The sequence below is a fragment of the Schistocerca serialis genome, chromosome 1 (genome assembly GCF_023864345.2).
Source record: "Schistocerca serialis cubense isolate TAMUIC-IGC-003099 chromosome 1, iqSchSeri2.2, whole genome shotgun sequence".
In the NCBI taxonomy this organism is placed as follows: Eukaryota; Metazoa; Arthropoda; class Insecta; order Orthoptera; family Acrididae; genus Schistocerca; species Schistocerca serialis.
This window is the reverse complement of record NC_064638.1, coordinates 295,553,520-295,579,671: the sequence shown is the minus strand read 5'-3', so window position 1 is coordinate 295,579,671 and position 26,152 is coordinate 295,553,520. Positions and strand designations below refer to the sequence as shown.

At 43.8% G+C, this 26,152-nt stretch overlaps 1 protein-coding gene across 1 annotated transcript in view; it reads left to right on the top strand.

Moving 5' to 3' along the window:
* LOC126467957 (protein-tyrosine sulfotransferase-like) overlaps nt 1-26,152 on the top strand; it is a 148,808-nt gene that overhangs the window by 97,045 nt on the left and 25,611 nt on the right. The window contains exon 5 of the mRNA XM_050096514.1: nt 6,987-7,240. Coding sequence (XP_049952471.1) covers nt 6,987-7,240 — 254 coding nt within the window. The remainder of the gene's footprint in view (nt 1-6,986; nt 7,241-26,152) is intronic.

Sequence of the window (26,152 nt, the reverse complement as noted above, 5' to 3'; positions counted from 1 at the left end):
AGGGGATGAGTTTCCATTGTAAACGATTCGAAAATACATAGCTTCTAAAAATTATTCTCGTTTCTTCTGGGTACCCCCTCGTAATGTTGCGTTCACTGTGGAGAACGTACACAACTGATGTCAAACCACCAACACCACAAGCAGTAGTTCCTTTAGAACACAGCCTTTTTTAATTTTTTTTCTTTTTTTCTTTCCTTTGATTGATTAGTCTTCTGAATGGTTTGATGCAGCGCACTACTAATTCCTCTCGTGCGCTAATCTCTACAACTCAGAGTAGGAACTTCAACCTCCATTATTTGTTTGACGTAGCTTTTTCCAGACTCAGTCTTCCACTCCAGCTTTTAACTCTACGCCTATCTCTAGTACCATGCAGGTTGTTCCCTGAGGTCGTAACACACTCCTGTTATCTGGCTCCTTCTTTTTGTCACTGTTTTCCTTTTCCTTCTTTCTTCGCAGAATCTGTGGAGAATCTCCCCATTTGTTACGTCATCACTCTGCCTAATGTTCAACGTTCTTCTGTAGCACCATATCTCAAATGCTTCGATTCTCATCAGCTCCTGGTTTCGCACTGTCCATGATTCACTGTGCTCCAAACGTACTTTCTCAAAAATTCCTTCCTCAACTTAAGGCCCACTAGACTTCTCTTGGCCAGGAGTGCCCTCTTTCCCCGTGATAGTCTGCTGTTTATGACTTCCTTCTTCCAATACAGACGAAATTCTTAAATTCATCTGCCAGGTTATCACCACTATTGATGCTCACTTTCTCGTTATCCTAACTTCTGCTACTTGTAACTACGTTTGTCTTTTACTGATTTACCCCCAATCCATATTCTGCACTAATTCGACTGTTCACTCCATTCAACAGATCCTGCAGTCCTTCTCCACTTTCAAAGGATAGCAATGTCATAGATAGATCTTACGTTGACATCCTTTCGCCCAGAATTTTAATCCCATTCTGAAATGTTTGTTTAATTTCCATCATTGCTTCTTCGATGTGTAAAACGGACGGTAGGAACGAAACACTGAATCCTTGTCTTAGATCAATTTTAATCCGAGAACGTCATCCTTGGTCTTGCAGTCGTATTGTTTCCTCTTGAACCTTGTACATTTGGTAGATAATCTGTCTTTCCCTGTAGCTTACTCCTATTTTTCTCACAATTTATAGCCCGATCGACGCGGTCACACAGATTCTCGATTGGCTTTAAATCCGGGCAGTCTCATGGCCGGTGAAGTACGCTAAACTCTTAGTGGTGCTCTTCGAACCATGCACGTACACAGCCTGTTCTGTGACACGTTGTGTACTTCTTCTGGCACATGCCATGTGTTCAGGATAAATAAACTGCATGTAAAGTTGGAATTGGTCCCGAGGATAGATACATACTTGTGTTGATAGATTGTGCCTTCCGGAATGACGAGTTCATCCAGGGAATAATACGAGAACGTCCCGTAGACCATAAAATACTCTCCTCCGGCACAGAGACTTCCAACGATTGTTGCAGGGTGTCGGCTTTCTGACGTCTCACGCCTTAAACGCAAATGGTATGGTTTTGAATTGGCGAATGTTTTCTCTAGGTCGACAAATCACAAGAACGTGGGTTGATTTTTCTTCAGTTTTGCTTCCATCGTCAAGCACAATGTCAGAACTGCCTCTCTGGTGCCTTTGCTTTACTTAAAGGCATCATCTAACGGATCCTCAGTCTTCTTTTTTTCTTTATTGTAATTTTACCACCTTTACAAAAAGGTAGGCTGGCAGTGGCCTGTCTATGCCACTCCTTGGCCACAGAAAAAACATACAAAAAACAAGAAGACACATAAACAAACATACATGGAGGATAAAAACAGGAGATAGTCATATTAAAATAAATGAAGGCGATCACGTATGCGCTGTTTGTATAAAAATGTTCAGCATAGTACACAACGGAGACACAGAGTTTCACACATGAACGGTAGAACACTGAATGAGAGACACTGAGTAATGGATGTGTCAACAAACACTATCACAATGGCGACGATCTCTGGCATACTAAAAACTCACTGTGCACACGAAAAACCGGGTGGGAGGGAAGAGAAGAGGGGAGAAGGGAGGGGGGGAGATGCCAGTGGGAGAGAAGAAGGGAGGGGGAGGGGAGAAGGTAGGGGGGTGCGTAAACCCGAGAAGTGGGGAGAGAAGGGATGGAGGAGGTGAGAGGAAGGGAGGAGGGAGAGAAGGGAAAGAGGGTGTCATGGAGGAAAAACACAGGAGGAGGAAGGGGAGGATCAAATCTGGTAGGAGGGTTAGATGGAGGGGACGAGGGTATCATCCAGCAGGGGGAGTTGACAGAAGCCACCTTGGACAAGGGAATAGAGTGGCGTAAGATGGAGAGCGGGTGGGATACAGGTATACAGGCGCGGCAGCAGACGGTGTTGGGAAAGGATGGGACAGACAAGCAGGTGTGGGGGATCAAGTTTACGGGATGTGTAAAGGATCCATATCTGTTCAAGGAGGAGGTGGAGGTGTGGGAAAGGGATTAAGTCGTAGAGGATTCAAGTGGGGGAAGGGAGTTAGTTGCGATAAGCGAGGTGGAGCGCATGGCGTTCAAGGATTTGAAGGGACTTGTAGAAGGTAGGAGGCTTGGAGATCCAAGTGGGATGGGCATCACAGAGGATGGGGTGGACGAGAGATTTATAGGTGTGGATAATTGTGGAGGTGTCCAGATCCTATTTGCGGCCGAAAAGAAGCTTGAGGGGGCGGAGTCAGGAGCGTGCCTGGATAGTCCGGAGATGGGAGGTCCAGGAGAGGCGACGGTCAAGGGCGACGCAAAGGTACCTGAAGGTGGGGATAAGGGTAATAGGATGGCTATAGATGGTGAGATAAAAATCAAGGAGCCCGAAGGAAGGGGTGGTTTAGCCTACAATGATCGCCTGGGTTTTGGAAGGATTGACCTTGAGCAGCCACTGGTTACACCAAGTGATGAACAGGTCAAGATGGGAGAAGGTGCTGGGAGCATTGCCAGGTGGGGATGAGGGCAAGAAAGGCCGTGTCATTGGCAAATTGGAGAAGGTGTGGGGGGGAGGGGGGGGGGTGCTGAAGGCTGCGGCATGTCTGCCGTGTAAAGAAGGTAGAGAAGAGGAGAGAGGACGGAACCTTGGGGCACACCGGCAGAGGGGTGGAAGGTGTAGGAATCCGAGTGAGTCTTCTTTTACATTCTTCCCTATGTTATCCTTGTCAGCAATTTGGATACACGAGCTTCTATGCTGATTGTGCGATAGTTTCCGCATTTATCGGTCTTCACTATTCTCGGAATTGCGTGGGTGATATTTTCGGAACATCCGATGGTATGTCGCCTACATGCCAACCGCAATATCATTTGACTGCCATTCTCCCAATGCTTTTATTCGTTCCAGTCACGTTAATGCGACCGCCGTCTTTATTCTATTCCTACGTGCAAGAACCACTCACAGACGGCAGGTGTCAGCACTAGCAGTAAAGGGTATATAAAGCATGTCGGGGGCAACGCGGAAAACGGGACAGTCGTTGTCGAAATGCGGGAAGGGACTGATTTATCTGGTGTCCAAAACAGCATGATCACTCGCTCTCGGTAAAAGGGTGGAAGTGTTTCCGAAACGGCTACGTTCGTGAACTGATTGCGTGCCGCCGTGCATGTCAGATTGGCGCTAACCAAAACTGGGTCATAGATGACAGGGGTGTGCCGGCCACTGTGGCCGAGCGGTTTTAGATGCTTCGGTCTGGAACCTCGCGACTGCTACGGTCGCAGGTTCGAATCCTGCCTCGGGCATGGATGTGTGTGATATTCTTAGGTTAGTTAGGTTTCAGTAGTTCTGAGTTCTAGGGGACTGATGACCTCAGATGTTAAGTCCCATAGTGCTCAGAGCAATTTGAAATTTTGATGACAGAGGTGAATAACAACTGCAGAGAAGTGTATCGACAAATAGGCGTGAAACTGTTGAGCAACAGCCCAGATAAACCACGGGGCTACCAATAGAGTCTCCTCAACTACGGTTCAGCGAATAGCGCTGCGTATGGGCCTCTGCACCCAGGGCATGGTTCATGCACTCATGCTGCTGTTCACTGGCGACGAAGGCTGGAATTTGCAATTAGACGTCCGCCGAGTAGGAACAGGAGCCCTTTTAGATTAATCACGTTTTATGCTCCACTGGGCGACGGCTATTGGCGTGTTTGGCGTGAAACATCTGAAAGCGAACACCCTACAACATGTATGGTCTGGGGTATGTTTTCGCAGCGTTCCCTGGGTGATCTCGTCAATCTGGAAGGCACAATGGATCAATATAAGTATGTGTCTATCTTTGGGGACCACGTCCACATCTACATGCAGTTGGTTTTTCCTCAGCACGATGGCATCTACCAGCAGGACTGGCCACCAAACTCCTCAGATTTAAACCCAATCGAGAAGCGTTCCATGTTGTACAAGGTTGTTATTCGAAATTTTGAAAGCTGGTAACATTAATGTGACTGGACAGGGCAGAAACTGCGAAGGAATGTTATCTATCCTTTCTGCCTTGTTTCGTCTCAGCTCTTCCAGAACTTTTTAAAATTTTGATTCTAATACTGGATCTCCTATGTCACCCTTGTTGACTCCAGTTTCTATCGTCATTATAGATCAGTGTCGCCTGTGTGTAACAGTGGGATTCCCAATGCACTCTTAATGTTGCCACCCTTGCTTTTCATTTCATCCTTATTCTGAGTTAGTCCTCTCGACGACCATTTCCTTTTCAATTTCTTCACAGCACAGTAGTGATCGGCATTTTTAAGTTCATACCGGGTAAGGTATAATTGAGTTTTAATAACGAAACCAGATGTGGACATTCATTTACCGACGCATTAGGAGTGAACTCATATGGAACTGTATCTGTTTCGGGCAATGTGCATCGATTCGCATTCCTATTGGTGCGTCAGTAGAAACCAGCTGTGTCCCATATCCATAGAATGCGTAGGTGTGTCTGCTTTCTCTGTATGCTGTGCTACAAATCGCTTCATTTTCATAGCAAAAGTGAGCGAGTTCCTGGTCAACAGTTCATAATCCCACAGAACGCTCGTTCGTTACTGAACACGGCAGAGGGTCCTCGTTAGTGAGCACCGGAAAGCTGTGTTCGCCGCCCGGGGTGGCCATGCGGTTAAAGGCGCTACAGTCTGGAACCGCGCGACTGCTACGGTCGCAGGTTCGAATCCTGCCTCGGGCATGGATGTGTGTGATGTCCTTAGATTAGTTAGGTTTAAGTAGTTCTAAGTTCTAGGGGACTGATGACCATAGAAGTTAAGTCCCTTAGTGCTCAGAGCCATTTTTTGAAGGCTGTGTTCACTGTGTTTTTGAAGTGTTGTAATTAAATGAGATTGAAGAATGATCATACGGGTGTTTGATGGAATCGAGAGAATAAAACGACGAGACTGGAATGCCGTCTGCTGCCTTTTACGATTGCACTAAAACAGGTACTCTGCAGCCGTTAGTCTCATGTGTTATTCAACATGCTCATAAATCCTTGAACGTCGAGAAAGAATGAGAAAAAGCGAACGGTTAAAACCGTTACCGGTAGTTTAGTTCTGAATAACCGGTACTTTTCCGTATAAATAAGGTCCCGGTCTTTTTTTTTATTGTTCACTAATAACCGAGTAAAAAAAACGAAATATGAATTAATAATAGAAGCAGTGCTAAAACTTTTCGGTTTTAAATAACCCTTTTGTTAAGAAATAATTTTTTTTCGTAATCTTCCATTGGTTTGAAATACTGAGTTATTTTAGACAAAGGGAAAAGCAATCGGCGCTATTTTAGTAACACTGCCGACAGTAAAGAGGAACGAACACACGACATAAGAATTGGCACAGTACTGTCAAGATAATAATATTCCTGTTGCCGTGTATCGTGACCTAAGGTACGCTTGCAGTGTGCAAGACTTGTCCACAGCTCAAATGTACAGAAGTGTCTCGCTGTCATCGCCAGGCGTCCGTTGTATTGGAGAGTGGCATCAACCTTAGCATGGAATACTTTTACGAAGTGAGATAAGAAAGGGCAACGGCCTTGTCGCAGTGGATACAAAGGGTTCCCGTCAGATCACCCGAGTTAAGTGCTGTTGGGCGTGGCCGGCACTTGGATGGGTGACCGTCCGGGCGGCTATGCGCTGTTGCCATTTTTCGGGATGCACTCAGCCTCGTGATGCCAATTGAGGAGCGACCGAATAGTAGCGGCACAGAAAACCATTACAATGACTGGGAGAACTGTGTGCTAACCACACGCCACTCCTTTCTGCATCCTCATCTGAGGATGACACGGCGGTCGGATGATCCCGATGGGCCACTTGTCGCCTGATGAAGGTGTGCTGAGATAGGAATGGCGTTCAATACTCCATTTGCTTTAAAAGAGTGAAGATTTATCTGCCATTTCAATGAGATAATGAAAGGGGAAGGAAATTATCGTATCAGCAATAAATAAAAAACTTAAGAACACTTTACAGTATACAATAAAAGCAGAAAGTTGCTAATCTGTTGCTTATGTCTACATAATATGCGCTTGAAAACAGAGAAATTAACACGAAAAACATCGTTTTTCTACCTCAGTTTTCACTCTTTAGCACGGGCTGCTCGTAATACCCAATGATCACCGTTTACGACATGATTTTAGAGCAGAGTTTCAAAAATCTAGATTAAATGTACAATACTGGTGATTTTTTTAGTATTCATCGACTTATCATTTTTCGAGAAAAGAAGCGAAGGGTGCTTATTTAATTTAATATTTTGATTCTATGTATCTTGAAACTGGGAGAGTCGAAATTTTTCAATGTTTCTTCGATATCTACGTGGATTACAGGAAACAAAAAACCGAAAATCTATTATTTCAGAAAACGGTCATTTTGAGCGGTTTCAGCATTCAAACTGGCGTGGAAAAGAAACGGATAAAACCAAAAATTGGTTGTTTCACCAATAATCACTATTCCTAGGAGTGCAGCTCATTAAGGCGCGACCGTGTAATGTTGCAGGTGACGATAACGGGCTTCGACCTGTCGAGCTACCGGCAGTGCCTGGGCAAGTGGAACTCGGCGGTGCAGGTGATGCACGGGCAGTGCCGCGAGGTGGGCCCGGCGCGCTGCCTCATGGTGCCCTACGAGCAGCTGGTGCTGCACCCCCGGCTCTGGATGGCGCGCGTGCTCGCCTTCCTGGACGTGCCCTGGAACGAGTCCGTGCTGCACCACGACCAGCTCATCAACAAGCCGGGCGGCGTCGTGCTCTCCAGGTCAGTGGCCACGGGGCCCCGTCTCAGACGTCCTGGCTCAAGAAACTCGTTCACTTTTCACCTGCTTGTTTTTGTTTTTAGTCATGTTTGCGAAACAAAAGTTGTCCTTATACGCTGGCTGCTACCAAAGTATCACCTGACGGCCACCTCTACCGAACAGATGAGGAACGATCTAAAAGTATCCGTGAAACCTGGTAGTCAAGTGAAGGCAGAAGTTGGTTACGAGTGTGGACGGGGCCGTAATCAGTTTCTATTGGTTGCCTTTTACAGTTACACACAATTTATTTTAAACCAGTAACTCCAGACTCAACAATAAATAAAAATACCACAGATTATCAATGAAGGAATAAACAACAGTGTAAATAATAGTGTTTTCAGTGAGTTACAATTTAGCAGACCACCATTAAATACAGATACAGCAGATAATGTTTTAAAAGCAGCCACTGTGATCTGGGCAGAAGGCCTCACACGCCAGGAATGGCAATAAATTAAGAACTGTTTGAAACTCGCTGCAACGTACAAATTACAGGTATTGAAATATTAAAGGCAAGTCGGAACAAACACAGCAGAAGGCATCAGACGCCAGGAATGGCAGTAAATAAGGTTGTAAGGCTTATTGCGTAAATAAAAATACCAAATTAGAATTTTAAGGCAAATGATCACAATCACGGCTGAAGGCGTTACGCGCCAGGAACGGCAATAATATAAAAAATTTAGAAACCTGCTGTAAAACAGCAAATATAATAGCAAAGGTTAATTAAAAAACAAGCAACTGATCACCAGGAGGGTGAAATAAGATGATGGTAAACTTTGTAACACAACCCTTAACATCCAGTGAACACTACACTGCTAGATTTATTCCAAAAGGCGACCAGAACTCTTAACTAGGCATATATAACCTTTAATGTAGGCATTACAAGGTATTGTAATAAATAATACAATAATAAAACACGAGGACCAGTACATAAGTTCCTTAAAGGGTACTGAGGCAGATTATAGCCGCAGAAGGCGTGGACTGAAGGACCGTTACACTGAACTACTGGCCATCAGACCTCCTTTTAGAACACACATATCTTACAAGAACCCAGGGGGTCACAGACGGTGCTCCAGGATCGACCTCTGAGAAGGTCCGGCAACAAACACCTTCACGAGCGATGAGGTAGGCAACCAAGACTTGCATTCACTTCACAAGATGGTAACTCAGACTAGTGGTAGTCTAACGAATGACTAATGCTAATCTTGCTGAAGCTACCTGACGTCCGATAAACCAAATGCAGAGATGAAACAATACGCCAAAGCTTGAACCGGCGATCTACACGACGTCCCCAGAATACTGTGATTAGTGCTCCCGGAACTAGAAAGGAGTCACTACCACCAGAGCAGAAGAATAACCAACCGGCCTATAACCAAGAAAGCTGTCAAAACTACACGCCTTACCGGACAGCAGCCGCAAGGTGAGGAAACGTACACTGCCGTTACATACACTTACCCTCAGGGCAGGTAAATGGGGCGTTAGAGGCCACCAGGTAAGAAAAATGACCGCTGGTTGAACTTACAAATTGTAAAAAGTTGAACGCAGTAAACAGTAATAAGAAGTCGAGGAAAGCTAGTGAGGTGCGCCTTTCCCAAGCACTCCACTCGCTGCTCTTCGCCTTGGCGAGACTACGAACCCAAGTAACTGGAGAATCGCGAGATATCACAATAGTGGAGGTTTCTGTACTTGGAGTGAAATGCAGTCATCTTAAAGCTTGCTGCATCCGGTTTACGACGAGGTCGTGCACCCTTGTGACCACAGCCCTTCCATCCGGCAGTCGATGCCTGCCGCCAGCGGTCGCAGCGTGTTGTGGCACTGCACGGACCTGGCTCCTCCTGAGTCCTGCGAAAGCAAAGAGAGCTTCACTCCAAGTTTAAACGCAGCCAAAACCTCTCAGACAAACAGAAGCTAAACGATGTCAAAGTTAGCGTAATGAGGGCTATGCGTGAAGCGTTCAGTGAATTCGAAAGTAAAATTCTATGTACCGACTTGACAGAAAATCCTAAGAAGTTCTGGTCTTACGTTAAATCAGTAAGTGGCTCGAAACAGCATATCCAGACACTCCGAAATGATGATGGCATTGAAACAGAGGATGACACGCGTAAAGCTGAAATACTAAACACCTTTTTCCAAAGCTGTTTCACAGAGGAAGACCGCACTGCAATTCCTTCTCTAAATCATCGCACAAACGAAAAAATAGCTGACATCGAAATAAGTGTCCAAGGAATAGAAAAGCAACTGGAATCACTCAATAGAGGAACGTCCACTGGACCTGACGGGATACCAATTCGATTCTACACAGAGTACGCGAAAGAACTTGCCCCCCTTCTAACAGCCGTGTACCGCAAGTCTCTAGAGGAACGGAGGGTTCCAAATGATTGGAAAAGAGCACAGGTAGTCCCATTCTTCAAGAAGGGTCGTCGAGCAGTTGCGCAAAACTATAGACCTATATCTCTGACGTCGATCTGTTGTAGAATTTTAGAACATGTTTTTTGCTCGAGTATCATGTCGTTTCTGGAAACCCAGAATCTACTATGTAGGAATCAACATGGATTCCGGAAACAGCGATCGTGTGAGACCCAATTCGCTTTATTTGTTCATGAGACCCAGAAAATATTAGAGACAGGCTCCCAGGTAGATGCTATTTTTCTTGACTTCCAGAAGGCGTTCGATACAGTTCCGCACTGTCGCCTGATAAACAAAGTAAGAGCCTACGGAATATCAGACCAGCTGTGTGGCTGGATTGAAGAGTTTTTAGCAAACAGAACACAGCATGTTATTATCAGTGGAGAGACGTCTACAGACGTTAAAGTAACCTCTGGCGTGCCACAGGGGAGTGTTATGGGACCATTGCTTTTCACAATATATATAAATGACCTAGTAGATAGTGTCGGAAGTTCCATGCGGCTTTTCGCGGATGATGCTGTAGTATACAGAGAAGTTGCAGCATTAGAAAATTGTAGCGAAATGCTGGAAGATCTGCAGCGGATAGGCACTTGGTGCAGGGAGTGGCAACTGTCCCTTAACATAGACAAATGTAATGTATTGCGAATACATAGAGAGAAGGATCCTTTATTGTATGATTATATGATAGCGGAACAAACACTGGTAGCAGTTACTTCTGTAAAATATCTGGGAGTATGCGTGCGGAACGATTTGAAGTGGAATGATCATATAAAATTAATTGTTGGTAAGGCGGGTACCAGGTTGAGATTCATTGGGAGAGTGCTTAGAAAATGTAGTCCATCAACAAAGGAGGTGGCTTACAAAACTCTCGTTCGACCTATACTTGAGTATTGCTCATCAGTGTGGGATCCGTACCAGATCGGTTTGACGGAGGAGATAGAGAAGATCCAAAGAAGAGCGGCGTGTTTCGTCACAGGGTTATTTGGTAGCCGTGATAGTGTTACGGAGATGTTTAATAATCTCAAGTGGCAGGCTCTGCAAGAGAGGCGCTCTGTATCGCGGTGTAGATTGCTCGCCAGGTTTCGAGAGGCTGCGTTTCTGGATGAGGTATCGAATATATTGCTTCCCCCTACTTATACCTCCCGAGGAGATCACGAATGTAAAATTAGAGAGATTAGAGCGCGCACGGAAGCTTTCAGACAGTCGTTCTTCCCGCGAACCATACGCGACTGGAACAGGAAAGGGAGGTAATGACAGTGGCACGTAAAATGCCCTCCGCCACACACCTTTGGGTGGCTTGCGGAGTATAAATGTAGATGTAGATGTAGAGTCCCCAACCGAACAGCTACACTCACACGACCCGCAAAAATAGCGACGTCGCCCCAAAGATAGGGAAACAGGCACTACATACCGATAACCGCCGCTGTTGCCACTAGCGGACAGGACACGCTTGCGAAACCGAGTGGCGCCAGTCAAGACGAGAAGAAGACAAACAACCGCAACCATGCCAACTAAACGATACCGTCTGGCGTCTAAGGGAGGGCGGAACCTACAAACAGCGCCAACGCGAGCCGCAGCACGTTCAATCCGTTTGAGGACGTTCCTACACCGTACATGCAACGTAGCGGGACTCCGATGTGGGTATATAAGCACTGTCACGTACGAGTGGCAGTCGTACCTTTCCTACGTGCGTGAGGCAAAGTAGAACCATGGCGACGTTATTTCCAAATGCATCCAAACGGGAGCAACGTGCTGTTATCCTTTTCTTGGCTGCCGAAGGACACGAAGTTTATGTATGGGCCAGGATACTGTCGAAAACCACCGTTGTGTAAGACTGCGTCGTGTTCCGTGGCACTGCTTCATGGTAACACACGTCCCCATATCGCTAATTTCGTAACGCAGAAATTTCGCCAGCTCAAGTCAGAGACACGTGAGCATCCGCCGTATAGTCTCGATGCCTCCCTACGCGATTATCGCACATTCGGCCCCTAAAAAAAGGCCTTAAATGGTCGACGATTGCTGTCGGTCAAGAATGTGGAGCAGGCGGTTACTGACTTCTTCACGCACCAGGTCACAATGTTTTACCGAAAGCGTATCTTGAGGCTGGTGTGTGGGTTGTATGATTGCCTCCATGCTCATGGCGATTCTGGATTGTACGGCTTTTGAACGGAAACTTTTTGATCGCTTCGTATAGGAACAGAGGTATTTTGTCTGTATGAGGTATGTGAGCAATAGAAGTGTACTGTGCAGATTTCAACCAAATACGCAAGTCACTTAAGGTTGTATTATTGTCAGTATTCGATAGTTTATCCGTGTTCTGCTACTCTTCTCACACGCTTAATACACTTAACACGGAAATTCTAATTGAAATATGATTTCGCAGTATAGAGCGGATCAGGTTATGTTTGTGGAGGTTCAAATGGCTCTGAGCACTATGCGACTTAACTTCTGAGGTCATCAGTCGCCTAGAACTTAAAACTAATTAAACCTAACTAACCTAAGGACATCACGCACATCGATGCCCGAGGCAGGATTCGAACTTGCGACCGTAGCGGTCGCTCGGTTCCAGACTGTAGCGCCTAGAACAGCACGGCCACTTCGGCCGGCGGTTGTGGAGGAGGCCGTAATCAGTTACTGTCAGTTGCACAAAATACACAAACTTTTATTTTCCCAAGAAATACTTAATTACACATTGCCTTAAAAGGATCAAAATAAAAAAATATGTCTGAAGGCCTAGTTAAGAAAACTTGAGATACCTCCTGGGCTGAAGGCCCAAGACCACACCAAACACAAGAACGGCTGAAGGCCTGAACACAATTTATAAAAGAATGCTTTAAAGAATACAAGCGGCTGAAGGCCACAGTAAAACAAATATTTCACTTAAATACTCGTTTGAAGGCCACCCTCAAGACACTGAACAACTCAGGACTTAGGGCCTGGATAACAAGAATTTCAGATAGAGCAAATTTTTAAAAAAAATTTGTTTTAAAAAATTGAATCTTGAAATTTTAATTTAAGATGGTTGAAGGCCTTATCCTAAAAATATTTCACGTAAAAGCTCAGCTGAAGACCACACACAGGACATTGAACCACTCAGGGCTTAAGGCCTGGATAACAAGAATTTCAGAAACAACAAACATTCAAAATTTAGCTTTTAAACAAATCAATCTGCAAATTTTAATTTAAGTCAGCTGAAGGCCTTATTTTAAAATTAAAACAAAGTAAAGTAATAGACGGATAAAGGTCTCACACAGTATTTCAGACTAAAATGAAAATCACAAACTAAAACCAACAGAACAGTGGTGCTCAGAAGTGTTCCAAGGGTCGGCCTGAAGATGTAGCTCTAACGTAAGGTGCGATGAGACAGGCAGCCAAAAATAAGGTTAAATAATTGGATGGCAACCCGACCCAGGGACGGCTGAAGGACTGATCAACAACCTAATCCGTTCCCTTCCACCCGACCAATGGCATGGCAACCGAAGGTATCAGCCGAGGACGAAGATACGAGCAGCACTACATCTTCAAAATTGGCGTCTAAAAACCGCCAAGGCACAGTAACCACTGTAAGAAAAAAAATAAGAACAAACAACTAAAAGGCTGTCGAACTACATGCCATGCCAGACAGCATTAACACATCGAGGAAAAACACACTGCCGGAAAACTATGCTAAAAACCAGGGCAGGTGACTGGGGCGTTAATGGCCACAAAGCAGAAAATACCGCTGGTGCACTTCACTGATAAGTAACAACCAGTTTAATGGTTAAAGACCACACAGGAAGACGGCTGAAAAATATCGCCGAGTGCAACACACCATACATTGCTGGTAGCCAGAACATCCCAGGAAGCAATAACCGGCAATGAACGAAGAGATGTCACAGCAGTTGAGGTTTCATAACAGCTTAGCTGATCACTCAACTTCAGTGTCCAGGTTCGGGTGGGCAACGAACTTTGTAGCTCTCGCAGCTAGCGCCTCACAATCCAACCACGTGTGCACGCGCGCCAGCGGTCCCTGGCTGACCTCACGCTGCGGAGACTTCTTCGCTGTTCTGTCCCAACCGACCGACTGCCACCAACATGCAGAGAGCGTTACAATAACTGGTCAGTCAAAACCACAAGCTACACATGGTTCCACGTAAACACTTCCACACACAGCTCAAACGATACTAAAACCAGCCACTGAGGAACAACAAGGACGAATCACAAGTCGACACACACAGAGAACCCAGAAGCGGAAGGCGACCAAATACACGTCGTCCGATGAGACGGCCGACCGAACGACCAACCAAGGTCGTCCCCACTCAAGTCATGTATGACAGCAACAGTCGGGCGAGTCATGGCTGTCCAGACCCCACTGCTGCTCCGTCCCAACTCAACTCCCGACACACGACGACCCGGATAATACGATAGTGCTCTTATCGATAAGTGCTGCTATTGCCACTCGCGGGCAGGCAAGGCAGCTACTTGGTGACGAAAGTAAATCGAATAACAAACGAGGCGGCAGTACCGTAAACACACGATGGCAAGCAATAAACGACATGAACACGAGCAACGCACGGCTCACAGATGTTATTCCTGCAGTCTCTCGTTCTTTTTCTAGTGATTTCACTGAAACATTTAACACAACCTGTTTCAGCGAAAAATATTCTTGCTGTATGGTGGTGCCAAACTTGAGCGATCCAACATAAAAGGCAACATTATTGTGAATGTGATGTAAAACAACGTAAATAACTTGCTAGGATAAGACAAAAGTTAGCTTAGTGTTAGTTACATCGAAAATCCTTCGTTACTTTACGCCACTGCACATTACTATTTATAAAGTTCGTATTTGGTAGAAGAGAGTATACCATTCCAACCAAGTTTCTTCACAAAGAAAAGCGTTATGGCAAATGCATGGCGGTGTAAATGTTAACGTAAACGTTGAAAACCTTGTAGGGGATGAACCTATCGGTACTGAACCGATAACGACGCTATTTTTTCGCAACAAATAACTTTATTAGTCTTTAGAAGAAATAAACCGTAGTACCTGTTTAAATATTACTGTTAATGAGTGCAGACAGCAAATAGATAGGTCAATTACTTCAATTTATACACTTCTTTGGTTTAAGATTTAACTATAGACACATTCATTGCTTTTATATGATATCATTTAAAAACAACGCGCAACAGATAGTTATCTTTTACCTTTAACATGTTAACCAAGGAGACAGTACAGGACCTCTGATATATTATTGAGGTTATCAACTCATTCTTCCATAAATACATCACGGAATGGGGATGGAATTCTAATACATAAATCCTGAATCGGTTTTCAACGTGAACCTAAACAACACGATGCACAAAAGTAGTAATTAGTGTGGCCCTCAATTCTACACGAAGGTTCAACGAAATACATCAGTGCACCATATCGAAACAATGATGTGGTATGGATGGGAAAACCCAGGGGAACATGAATTAGTAAAACGAATCTAGCAGTCTCACACGCACTCACGCGCACCGAAGTCAACACCGTATTGTTACTACCAAAACTATCGTAAAACCCAATGGCGACTCGTCTGAGAGTATATTGGCTGGAGATATCACATAGCACATGGGCTGATGGCACGTGGCACAGTGCATACAAAGAAAAGTCCCAATTGCAGCTTCAACAAAATTTACAAAAATATAGTAACGATTATAAACGATCCACGAACGCTGAAGGCGAGAGCATTTGTTGGAAAATTAATGCAAGGATGAATTAAATGTGATGAAGTTCCACAAACCGTGAAAGTATTCTAAAATGCTCAATTCTTGAATTACAAAAATAATTGTCTAAGCAAATACATAGTCCACACTACGTTGAGATCATTCTCTTGACTGATTACAAAGATGCACTATTTACTCTGCTCATACGTCGGTGAGACCTAGATTCTCACACTGAAAAAGCATCCACTTGCAACAGGAAATTTCAGTAGAAATTTGGATTGCATTTCATACAATTCTCACGTACTGAAGGTGCACACATTCACCGCAGGTTAATATAGAATAGGCTTAGATTCTGCCATGGACAACTCAAAAAGTCGCTGACTGTCAAGTGCAGAAAAATCTCGGAAACTATATGAAATTCAATCTCACGTCTCTCGTAATTTCGTTCAGTAAGTTTACCCTGTGCCTGAGAAAGAATCCACTACACTTCCGGTAAGGAAAACCAATGTCTTTTTGTTTTGCCCTACATGTGGAGCCCAACTCACTCACAGACAAATTATTCTCACTAAAAAACTTCAGAGTGATATTAAATATTCCCACGAAATTATTCCCACGATAATTAGCATGATCACCCCTGACTACGAAAATAAATTGGTGAAAACCACACACTAAGTCATTCAAATACCTCCATTTGTGGCTGCCCATATATCACTTCGTACTCACAAAGTTCAAGGAGAACAGTTACCCTTCCTGCACATAATTCTAACCGCTTCGGCTCCTCAATGGTGGGGGAATCCACCAAAGAGGCGAGCGGCATTACCTGTGAATTTAACTTTTTTACCTGTTACTGTGCTAGCTCTGATGACCTAGCTCGACTTTACCGCCTTTCTGCTTCCAATACAGCTATTGGCAAAACTGGAGCAGCTGACGAAAATGCAGCAGTAGACAGACAGCTACTGGCTACTCTCACGAAAACTCACATTCACTCGTTTTAATCACGCCCAACAGGTAAAATGCTGGAACAAGGGCATGGGAATAACTCAGGTACCTAATTACTGATAGCATAATAAACAAAAGAAACAACACAATTCCTTCCGAGAGGCTAGTGGCACTGCAAAGGATCAGATACAAGGAATATAAGCAGAATGATATCTGTAAATACAGGATGATCAGAAACGGCCTTATAAGGGTGTTGCAGAGCAGTTTGTGTTTAGAAACAATTGTTAAGAAAAAAATTCGATATATACACAGAGGGTGTTGGGGTATATGTACAAGTATTGTAATCATTGCTACCTTAATATGTACCCACTTCAGTGTGTTAATTGTTTTTTCTCTGCATCTAACAGTTTCCCTGCAAACACGTCACATAATTTACTACCCGACGTTTTCTGCACGATCATAACTGCACCTCGAAGTGGACTACGCCTGTCAGTATAGACTACCCGTTTTACATACATGTGGCACACTTCACTGTCTGACCTGCTGCCCAGGGGAAAATAAACGTTAATGGCTTGCCTGTGCCATGCGTACTTGGATTTAGTAACCAATTTGAAACATATTACTTGCAATAGGTATAATTATTAATCCACACGTTAAATAAATACTTATGCAGTATTGTTCAGTACACTGCCCTCTGTCTTCATTAGAAATATGTGCTCTGACACCCTATATACAGGGTGCACATTAATGAAACCGACAAACTGCAGGGACGGATTCCTTATTGGAAACGGAGGAAAAAAGAGCCGATGAACATGTGTCGGGAAACGCGTCATTTCTACAGAAAATGGTGCATTCTAATGAAAGTTCCACTGCCCACATGTCGTGTGCTCCTAGTGTGTTACAGGCTGTGTGATGGATGCAGAAAGCAGCAGAATCGTCCGGTATTCATGTCGGGAGCAAGTCGAGATCTTGTTTCTGTATGGCCAAGCAGATGGAAAAGGCTGTACCAAAGTTCTCTAATAGATATCAACAGCATCACAGAACACTGCAAGCCCTTTTTGGGCCTTTTTTGTGATCATGTGTCCTATCAGACAGACGAATGTGCAGGGAGGTGGTGGCCAGTGCATCACCAGATTTTGAGGACCGGATCCTACAGAATATACTGCCTCTCGACCGTTTCCACCTGCTTGGTCGTTCACAGACACCATCTGGTCTTGTTCCCGATATGAATTACGGACCATTCTGCTGCTTACAGGGCGCTGCGTCAATCACGCAGCCTGCAACACACAAGGAACATACGGCATGTGGTCAGAGGAGCTCTCGTTCGTCATCGTCATGTACTGTAGCATCTCCAGACACATGTTCATAGGATCTTTTTGCCTCTGTTTACAGTCAGGAATCTGTTCCTGCAATTTGTCGGTTTTTTTAATGTTCACCCTATACACAGCGTATTACAAAACTATACCGGCATATTTCATATGTTTCTAGAGCGTGTGGTGAGAAACAAACTGACAGGGACATGTGTCCGGAAACGTCTTTGGCCGATGCTTCGGAGCGTCGAAGTTACAAGCGACGGTGCCTTCCTCTATGGCACCACTTTGGCAACAAACGTGACTTTTTACACTCAGGTACCTTTGGCGGTACGTCTCACAATATTGTTATCCAATGATTGCCACCGATTGTCACGATCGGCAGTGTAGAAGATGGAGCTAGCTGCTGCATAGTCACCTTGTCCCCTATGAATGCGGTGCTCTTTTGCCTTTGTGGATGACGGTCTGCGACATGAGTTTCCATTCTCAGTTCATTTTTCCATTCGCATTTTATTCTTCTGCTGTGTACCGAAAAGCAATTGAGATAATAGAAGATTCTGGGAGAAAAATAAACTGACGATGGAAACCTGTATCCGAAACCGACATCCGCCAAAGCAGCAGAGAGTCAAATCGATAGAAGGCCTCTCTAAGTAGCAGCTGCTCTGACGATGGCGGCAATCACTAGCAATTACTGAACAACAAACAACATTGCATGACGTTTCGCCCATGGTCCAGCAGTGCACAAAGTCACGTTTGCTGCCGAGCGGTTAGCCTAGCGGCAGGCGCCAGCGCCTATAACCTCGATGTTATGCAGCCTCGTTGGCTGAGGTTTCGAGATACGGTTTCCCTATTCTCAATATGTTCTCCACAACAGTCTCTACAACCAATCGAAGTTTGTCGGTATGGTTTTTTAACACCCTCATTATGAGAGTGATCTCACTAGAGTTTCCTCAAACAGATAACCTGTATTTTCATAGAGCCAAGGTCTCATCATGTCAGTGTTCGACAAACATCAAAGCGTATTGTGTTTTTCAGCTGGCGAAGTTATGCTATAGGAAATAGACATGTTACACCATGAAAAAGTGACCCAACGCTACAAAATATCTACTCCATCAATTCCCTTCCAGTGAGGTATATTCATTAAATTTCAGACTTATACGAGTTTCAATATAGGAGAAAGCAGCTGCTGAAGATGAACGGTGGTATGAAAATATCCTGACTACTGGTCGTGTCTAATGTTACTGCAACTTTTCAGATGGAAGTAGCAACACCACGTGCCCAGCAGATGTACAGGTCCAGTTCATCGACTGATTGTAATAGGTCAAATCACTGACAGCATCATACTAACAGATCACAGACCGGTGGCTGTACTAGAGTGACTGCAAAACGACTTGTGACGTGACAGACACAGAACAAGTTTGCAAGCAAGAAGAGTAAGCAGTCGTTCTTGCAACAGGACTACCCCACGAGAAAGAAATAGGATTTTGCGACTTTGGTCAGACGAAAGGACAGGTGAGGATAGCAGAAATCAAGGCTGAGGTTACAGGCAGATTATAGGTTGAAATCTCGAGTTATAATGTTTCGTTTACCACTGACACCATACCACGGACGACAGAGACTTTCATGACGTGAAGTCAGTCAGCAGGGGCACCCAGTGATATTTTGCGGCGACCACATCGACGCCAATGTGTCTGTACCCGATCTGGTAAGGTCACAAGAAACAGCGATTCTTGAAACCCGTACCTGTTCACCTCCGCGAATCTTGGTGTGTGGAGCTATTGGATATGACAACAGGACTTATCTGATGTTTGTTGAGGGAAGGCTGAATGTTCGCCAGTGTGTGTCAAGAATGGTATATCCTTTAGTCATACCCTTTACGACAAGACTACCAAATTTCGTATTCCAGAAGGGTTAAAGCAAGATCCCACACTGTAGTTTGCACAATAAGTGCCTCAGGAAATGAAGGGATCCTACACTGGTGTCTGGCTGGTGCCCTGATTTGTCACCCATAGAACTTGTCTGGTATGTGATGGATAGATGTGTCCATCCATACGACTCTCCAACCAGCCATCTTCATGTACTGATACAGCATGGGTTTATGATATGACAGGAAATAGTTCAAGATGGCATTCGTATGTTGTTTGCTTCCACGCCCCAATTTATATCGGACTGGTACTTCATGGTGTAACATTTTCAATTACCGTAAGTGTAGCTTCGCCATGATTAGCTGTTTATCGATAGTTGACGCGTTGCGTCTGTGGCTGTGTTGAGACTATGGCTGTGTAAAAATGCAAGTTAATTTTCAAGAATAAAGTAAAAGCAGCAACCAGCCACAAATAATAAAGCTTTTTGTTAAGAAGCAAGAGCGCCGCTACCTGTTTAGGACCAACAGGTCCATCGTCAAAACGGCTGTTGACGTTTAGAATTACTTTTACACTGTGCTGTATATGTGGCATTGAGGTTTCTTGTTGTGGCGGAAGTTCCTTGAAGCGCTGGTTTCCTATGCTGCGAAATATGTTCTTAACAACCGATGTGTAACACCATAAAGTAACGAAGGATTTTCGATGTAAGTAATGCAATATTAACTCTTTTCTTCGAACAGGAATGAACAGGTTACAGAAATAACGTCTGACCTCCCATATCAAGGGAATTAAACAGGCGAAAGAAATACAGAAGACAAGTAAAATGCCGGCTTGACTGCAAGTACAGCCTTAAGTGACTTCCGTATTTTGGTGACATATCTACAGTACACTCTTATCAGCCGGCCGAGGTGGCCGAGCGGTTCTAGGCGCTACAGTCTGGAACCGCGGGACCGCTACGGTCGCAGATTCGAATCCTGCCTCGGGCGTAGATGTGTGTGATGTCCTTAGGTTATTAGGTTTAAGTAGTTCTAAGTTCTCGGGGACTGATGACCTCAGAAGTTAAGTCCCATAGTGCTCAACCATTTGAATAATTTTTTTGAACTCTCTTATCACTCACATACCTCACGCAAAACAATATCGTGTGTTTGTGAAAGGTCTTTTTAGCTGCTCGTTTTGTCGCATACTCTAAGTTTTTTACATAATGTCTCGTGATGCGTATTACCAGAGTTTTACTGTACAGTAATTAATCTTTTTAACAAAACGTACTGAACGGCATTTGATGTTTTATTATTTGCACATCGTTCATAACTTAGATATTAAAACAGCTGTACTGCTGATGAGCAATTCTATTCTTGATGCAATGGCTACAGTGCGGTTGCAGACTTTCTCGGCGTATTTCAGCTATGAAAAGTTTATGAGTAGAAGACGACGGCACTCGACTGATAACCCGTGAAGATTTCTTGGATGACTACAGTGATTAGTTACGATATTGCAGTGTTATTCAGAAGTACTCCATCTTTTAGTGCACCAATAATGGTGACACTAACGTCTTGAAACACTCCTAAAACAACTGTTTAGTTTAGTCACTACGAGTGAATTTTGGCTACAATACAACAACAAATAAAAGAACTGTTTCTATACACAGTACCAATTTGTAAAACATCTACATAAAACTAACATATCTAGATGCTCAGTATAACACACAATTAAACCTTACTGTATGACGCAAAAATAGTGGAAGAGACCTAGTGATCTCACCAACACAGATGTCATTCCAGGTAACAGAGAAACTGAATCCAGTAAGAGTGAACAGATGAACCGACTGTGGCGTTAATGAAAGGCCCATCTGGATATTCACCTGATATGATTTCAGAAAACCACACAGAACTTTAATCAAGGTGTCTCCTCGGAACAAATGCAAGCGATGAGCCATACTGATTGTGACACCTCACTATACTGCTTTGATAATAGATACACCCCTACAGTTCATAAATATTACAATATCTACAGTGGTGAATAATAGTGGAAATAGATATTTGCAGGATTAGAGTGCAAAATAAATCTGAATACTGCAGTCATCTATAGTATAAACAGGGTGGTCCATTGATAGTGGCCAGGCCAAATATCACACGAAATAAACATCAAACGAAAAAACTACTAAGAACGAAACTCGTCTAGCTTGAAGGGGGCCACCAGATGGCGCTATGGTTGGCCCGCTAGATGGCGCTGCCATAGGTCAAACGGATATCAACTGCGTTTTTTAAAAATAGGAACCTCAATTTTCTATTACATATTCGTGAAGTACGTAAAAAAATATGAATGTTTTAGTTAGATCACTTTCTTCGCTTTGTGATAGATGGCACTGTAATAGTCACAAACGTATATGTACGTGGTATCACATAACATTCTACCAGTGCGGACGGTATTTGCTTCGTGATATATTACCCATCTTAAAATGGACCGTTTACCAATTGCTGAAAAGGTCGATATCGTGTTGATGTATGGCTATTGTGATCAAAATGCCCAACGGGCTTGTATTATGTATGCTGCTCGGTATCCTGGACGACATCATCCAAGTGTCCGGACCGTTCGGCGGATAGTTACGTTATTTAAGTAAACCGGAAGCGTTCAGCCACATGTGAAACGTCAACCAAGACCTGCAACATTTGATGATGCCCCAGTAGGTGTTTTAACTGCTGTCGCGGCTAATCGGCACATCATTAGCAGACAAATTGTGCGAGAATCGGGAATCTCCAAAACATCAGTGTTGAAAATACTACATCAACATCGATTCCACCCGTACCATATTTCTATGCACCAGGAATTGCATGACGATGACTCTGAACGTCGTGTACAGTTCTGCCACTGGGCACAAGAGAAATTACGGGACGATGACAGAGTTTTTCACGCGTTCTATTTAGCGACGAAGCGTCATCCACCAACAGCGGTAACGTAAACCGGCTCAATATGCGCTACCGGGTAACGCAAAATCCACGATGGCTGCGACATGTGGAACATCAGCGACCTTGGCGGGTTAATGTATGGTGCGGCATTATGGGAGGAAGGATAATTGGGTCCCATTTTATGGATGGCAATCTAAATGGTGCGATGTAGGCTCATTTCCTACGTAATGTTCTACCGATATTACTACAAGATGTTTCACTGCATGACAGAATGGCGATGTACTTCCAACATCATGGATGTCCAGCACATAGCTCGCGTGCGGTTGAAACGGTATTGAATAGGATATTTCATGAAAGGTGGATTGGTCGTCGAAGCACCATACCATGACCCACACGTTCACCGGATCTGACGTCCCCGGATTTCTTTCTGGGGGGAAAGTTGAAGGATATTTTCCATCCTGATCCACCGACAACACCTGACAACATGCGTCAGCGCATTGTCAATGCATGTGCAAACATTACGGAAGGCGAACTACTCGCTGTTGAGAGGAATGTCGTTACACGTATTGCCAAATGCACTGAGGTTGCGGACATCATTTTGAGCATTTATTGTATTAACGTGGTATTTACAGGTACTCACACTTACAGCATGCATTCTCAGAAATGGTAAGTTCACAAAGGTACATGTACCATATTGGAACAACCGAAATAAAATGTTCAAACCTACCTACATCCTGTATTTTAATTTTAAAAACCTACCTGTTACCAACTGTTCGTCTACAATTGTGAGCGATATGTTTGTGACTATTATAGCGCCACCTATCACAAAGCAAAAAACGTGGTCCAACTAAAACATTCATATTTCTTTACGTACTACACGAATATGTAATAAAAAATGGGGGTTCCTATTTAATAAAACGCAGTTGATATCTGTTTGACCCATGGCAGCACCATATAGTGGGTGAAGCATAGCGCCATATGGTGTCCCCCTTCAAGCTAGATATGTTTCGTTCTTAGTAGTTTTTTCGTTAGGCGCTTATTTTGTGAGATATTTGGCCCAGTCACAATCAATGGACCACCCAGAATATATTTATGAATAATCAACTTGTGAGCAGCTCATTATCTGCATGGCTCACACTCATGTATACACTTCTTAACATTTGCCACAATTGTCCACATCTGGATTATTAATACGTATCTGGTAGGTCACTTTCATGCCTGTCTGTTTGGCATAAATTCTTCGAATTGGTTTTAAAATTCTCGATGAGCTAGAGACTTGAAATTTTAAACACAGCACAGAACTGGATAACAATGCACCAGGGCCTATTAACTGGCTTTCTCGTCTGTCTGGTCCGCCTATCTCCTGTAGTGATTAAGAGGTAACGCCTGACATCTTGCCTGCCTTTCAGGGATGATGTGTTGTGCAGGTAGTATCAGAATACTTTGCAGGCAGTATGCATGAAACTCGATGACGGCCACTAGATAGCCCTCCTGTATTTGGAGCACTAGTAACGCCTCTCCAGCACTGGCCTCGCGGCGCTGCTGTCGACACCTACACTGCTGTCTAATTAGTACTCGCACTCACACAATAAAGCTGCAGCTCTGCCTTCAGTTGTGTATTGGCCGCGCTCTCTTATAGCTCGTATTACACACCATTGCCTTGGTCACAGATTTCGATACAGGGTATGATTATAGTGCAGCGGCGTTGCACGACCAGAGAAGCCCAGCGCTGGATGCAGAACAACACTGGTGAGACAAACCAGTACTGCCCAGTGCACACGATTGTTGTGGCGCCGCAAGCTGAGCAGCGCGGAGGCAATTAGACATGTTTGTTTTTTGACAGCGGCAGTCAGAGCGTCCGAATAACTATGGATACGTTCAGGCAACGCCAGCAGCATTCGGCTGTTGCTGCCGGTAGAAGAGTTAACTGTACCCATACCGCCGGCACTGTCATTGCTCCTGTACAGTTGAATAAATGGCAGCTATTTTTAATAGGCATAAGTAAAAGAAATACGTTTCTGTAATCTGTTATTTCTTTATTATCTTGAAACGAGAGGCTACAATGGAGCTGAAAGTACTATAGCTGACAAATACATGAATATCGTACTTTATTTTGCGAGAAAATGTTTGCAGTAGCGTCTCTTATTAGGACAACTTCATTTGATGCTCTGTCGAAGTTTCGTCCTGTTTGACAAGCGCTCACTCAATTTCTACTATATGTTGCTCATCGAGTCTCACGGAGCCTTCTGTGTCTCTAACAATGTAGTGAATAACACGTGTACGTTTCGCAATATCGTCAGTAAACTGCCTTAACTCTAAGGTTTGATGAAATGCCTCATTAACGGATGCGCCTCGTATCCAATGAATACAAAGTGCAGTACAACTAATTTTTGTGGTAGTGGAGAGACTGGCGGTACATTAAATGCGCTTTAATAGAAGTACACTAGAAGAACGAAATGTACATGCATTACTTTGCTTTCCATATACTCCAACGTCGTTTATAATAAGTTTCGTATGAGCATCTGCAAACGGTTTGCCAGCACAACTGATGTAACGAAGCCCCAACTTTCTTAGCAACTTTCCTAGATACAGAAAAATATACCAAGAAAAACACTTCTATACTACTATATACATGAAAAATGCATCAAAAACTGAAAGAAAAACCTATCTCTATATTGTCATTATGAATCATTTTATACATGATGGGTCACCAACTATTTCCTCCAAGAATCACTCCGAAAGTATGACAGGAGCTGAAATGTTTGTGGGACAAAAGTTACATGGGACAACGGGGGCCATAATATAAAGTTGTTTTTTTGTTGCTAGCTTGAGTCGCTTCAAGATATGAAGGTCAACTTCGTTTCTATTAAATATTATGCTATAGTTTGATTCTTATTTTCTGATAGCGGATATCGAGACGAATCCAATGAAGGCCAACAAAGTTAAAAAAGGTGATGTGAACGTCCATTTAAAGAAGGTGTTCGAAGTGATGACCATTGGTATCAATGCAGTGCTGAAATGTTCTTATTATGGACTGAGTGGTATTCCTTATCACGTCAGCACTTAACGAAGTACATGCTCTGACAATTCTCTCTCGCATATCTTCAGGTGTAGTTGGAACGTCTTTATAAACAATGTCTTTTACGAATCCTCACAACAACAAAAAAATCCAAAGGCGTCAAGTCTGGTGGACGAGCCGGCCACGACACATCTCCTCCGTGTGCAATCCAACGATTTGCGAATTGTCTCGGCAACTCATTTCTAGCCACACGTGAAAAATGTGCCAGACACCCATCGTGTTGATATCACAGTCTGTTCATTCTCCCTAGAGATATTTCTTCCAATAACAGACCTTATGTTTCTTGCAGTAATTCGGTGTACTCCCTACCATTAACATTTTCTTCGATGAAATAGGGGCCTATAATTCTGTCTTCTAGAATCTCACAGTTTTGGTGTGCAACTTTCCGCAATCAACTTGGATTTTCAGTCGCCCAGTAATGCATGTTATGCAAATTAACATTACCATGTATGAAACGTCCCCTTAGAAAAATTTCTGAATTACTGTGCTGATAAACATCTTACATTATTTGCTTTTCAAACAGCTGAGCAAAACTGAACGTACTCAAACATTCACTAAAGTGACACACAATACTTTTAGCGCAACGCAATCTGACTTTCAATAATCCCTACAAAAGAATGGCCCTGACTAACATTAACCTACACCTTTCACAAATCAGGTACCTCACAAAGATCTTCGTTACTCAAGCTACTGCAAT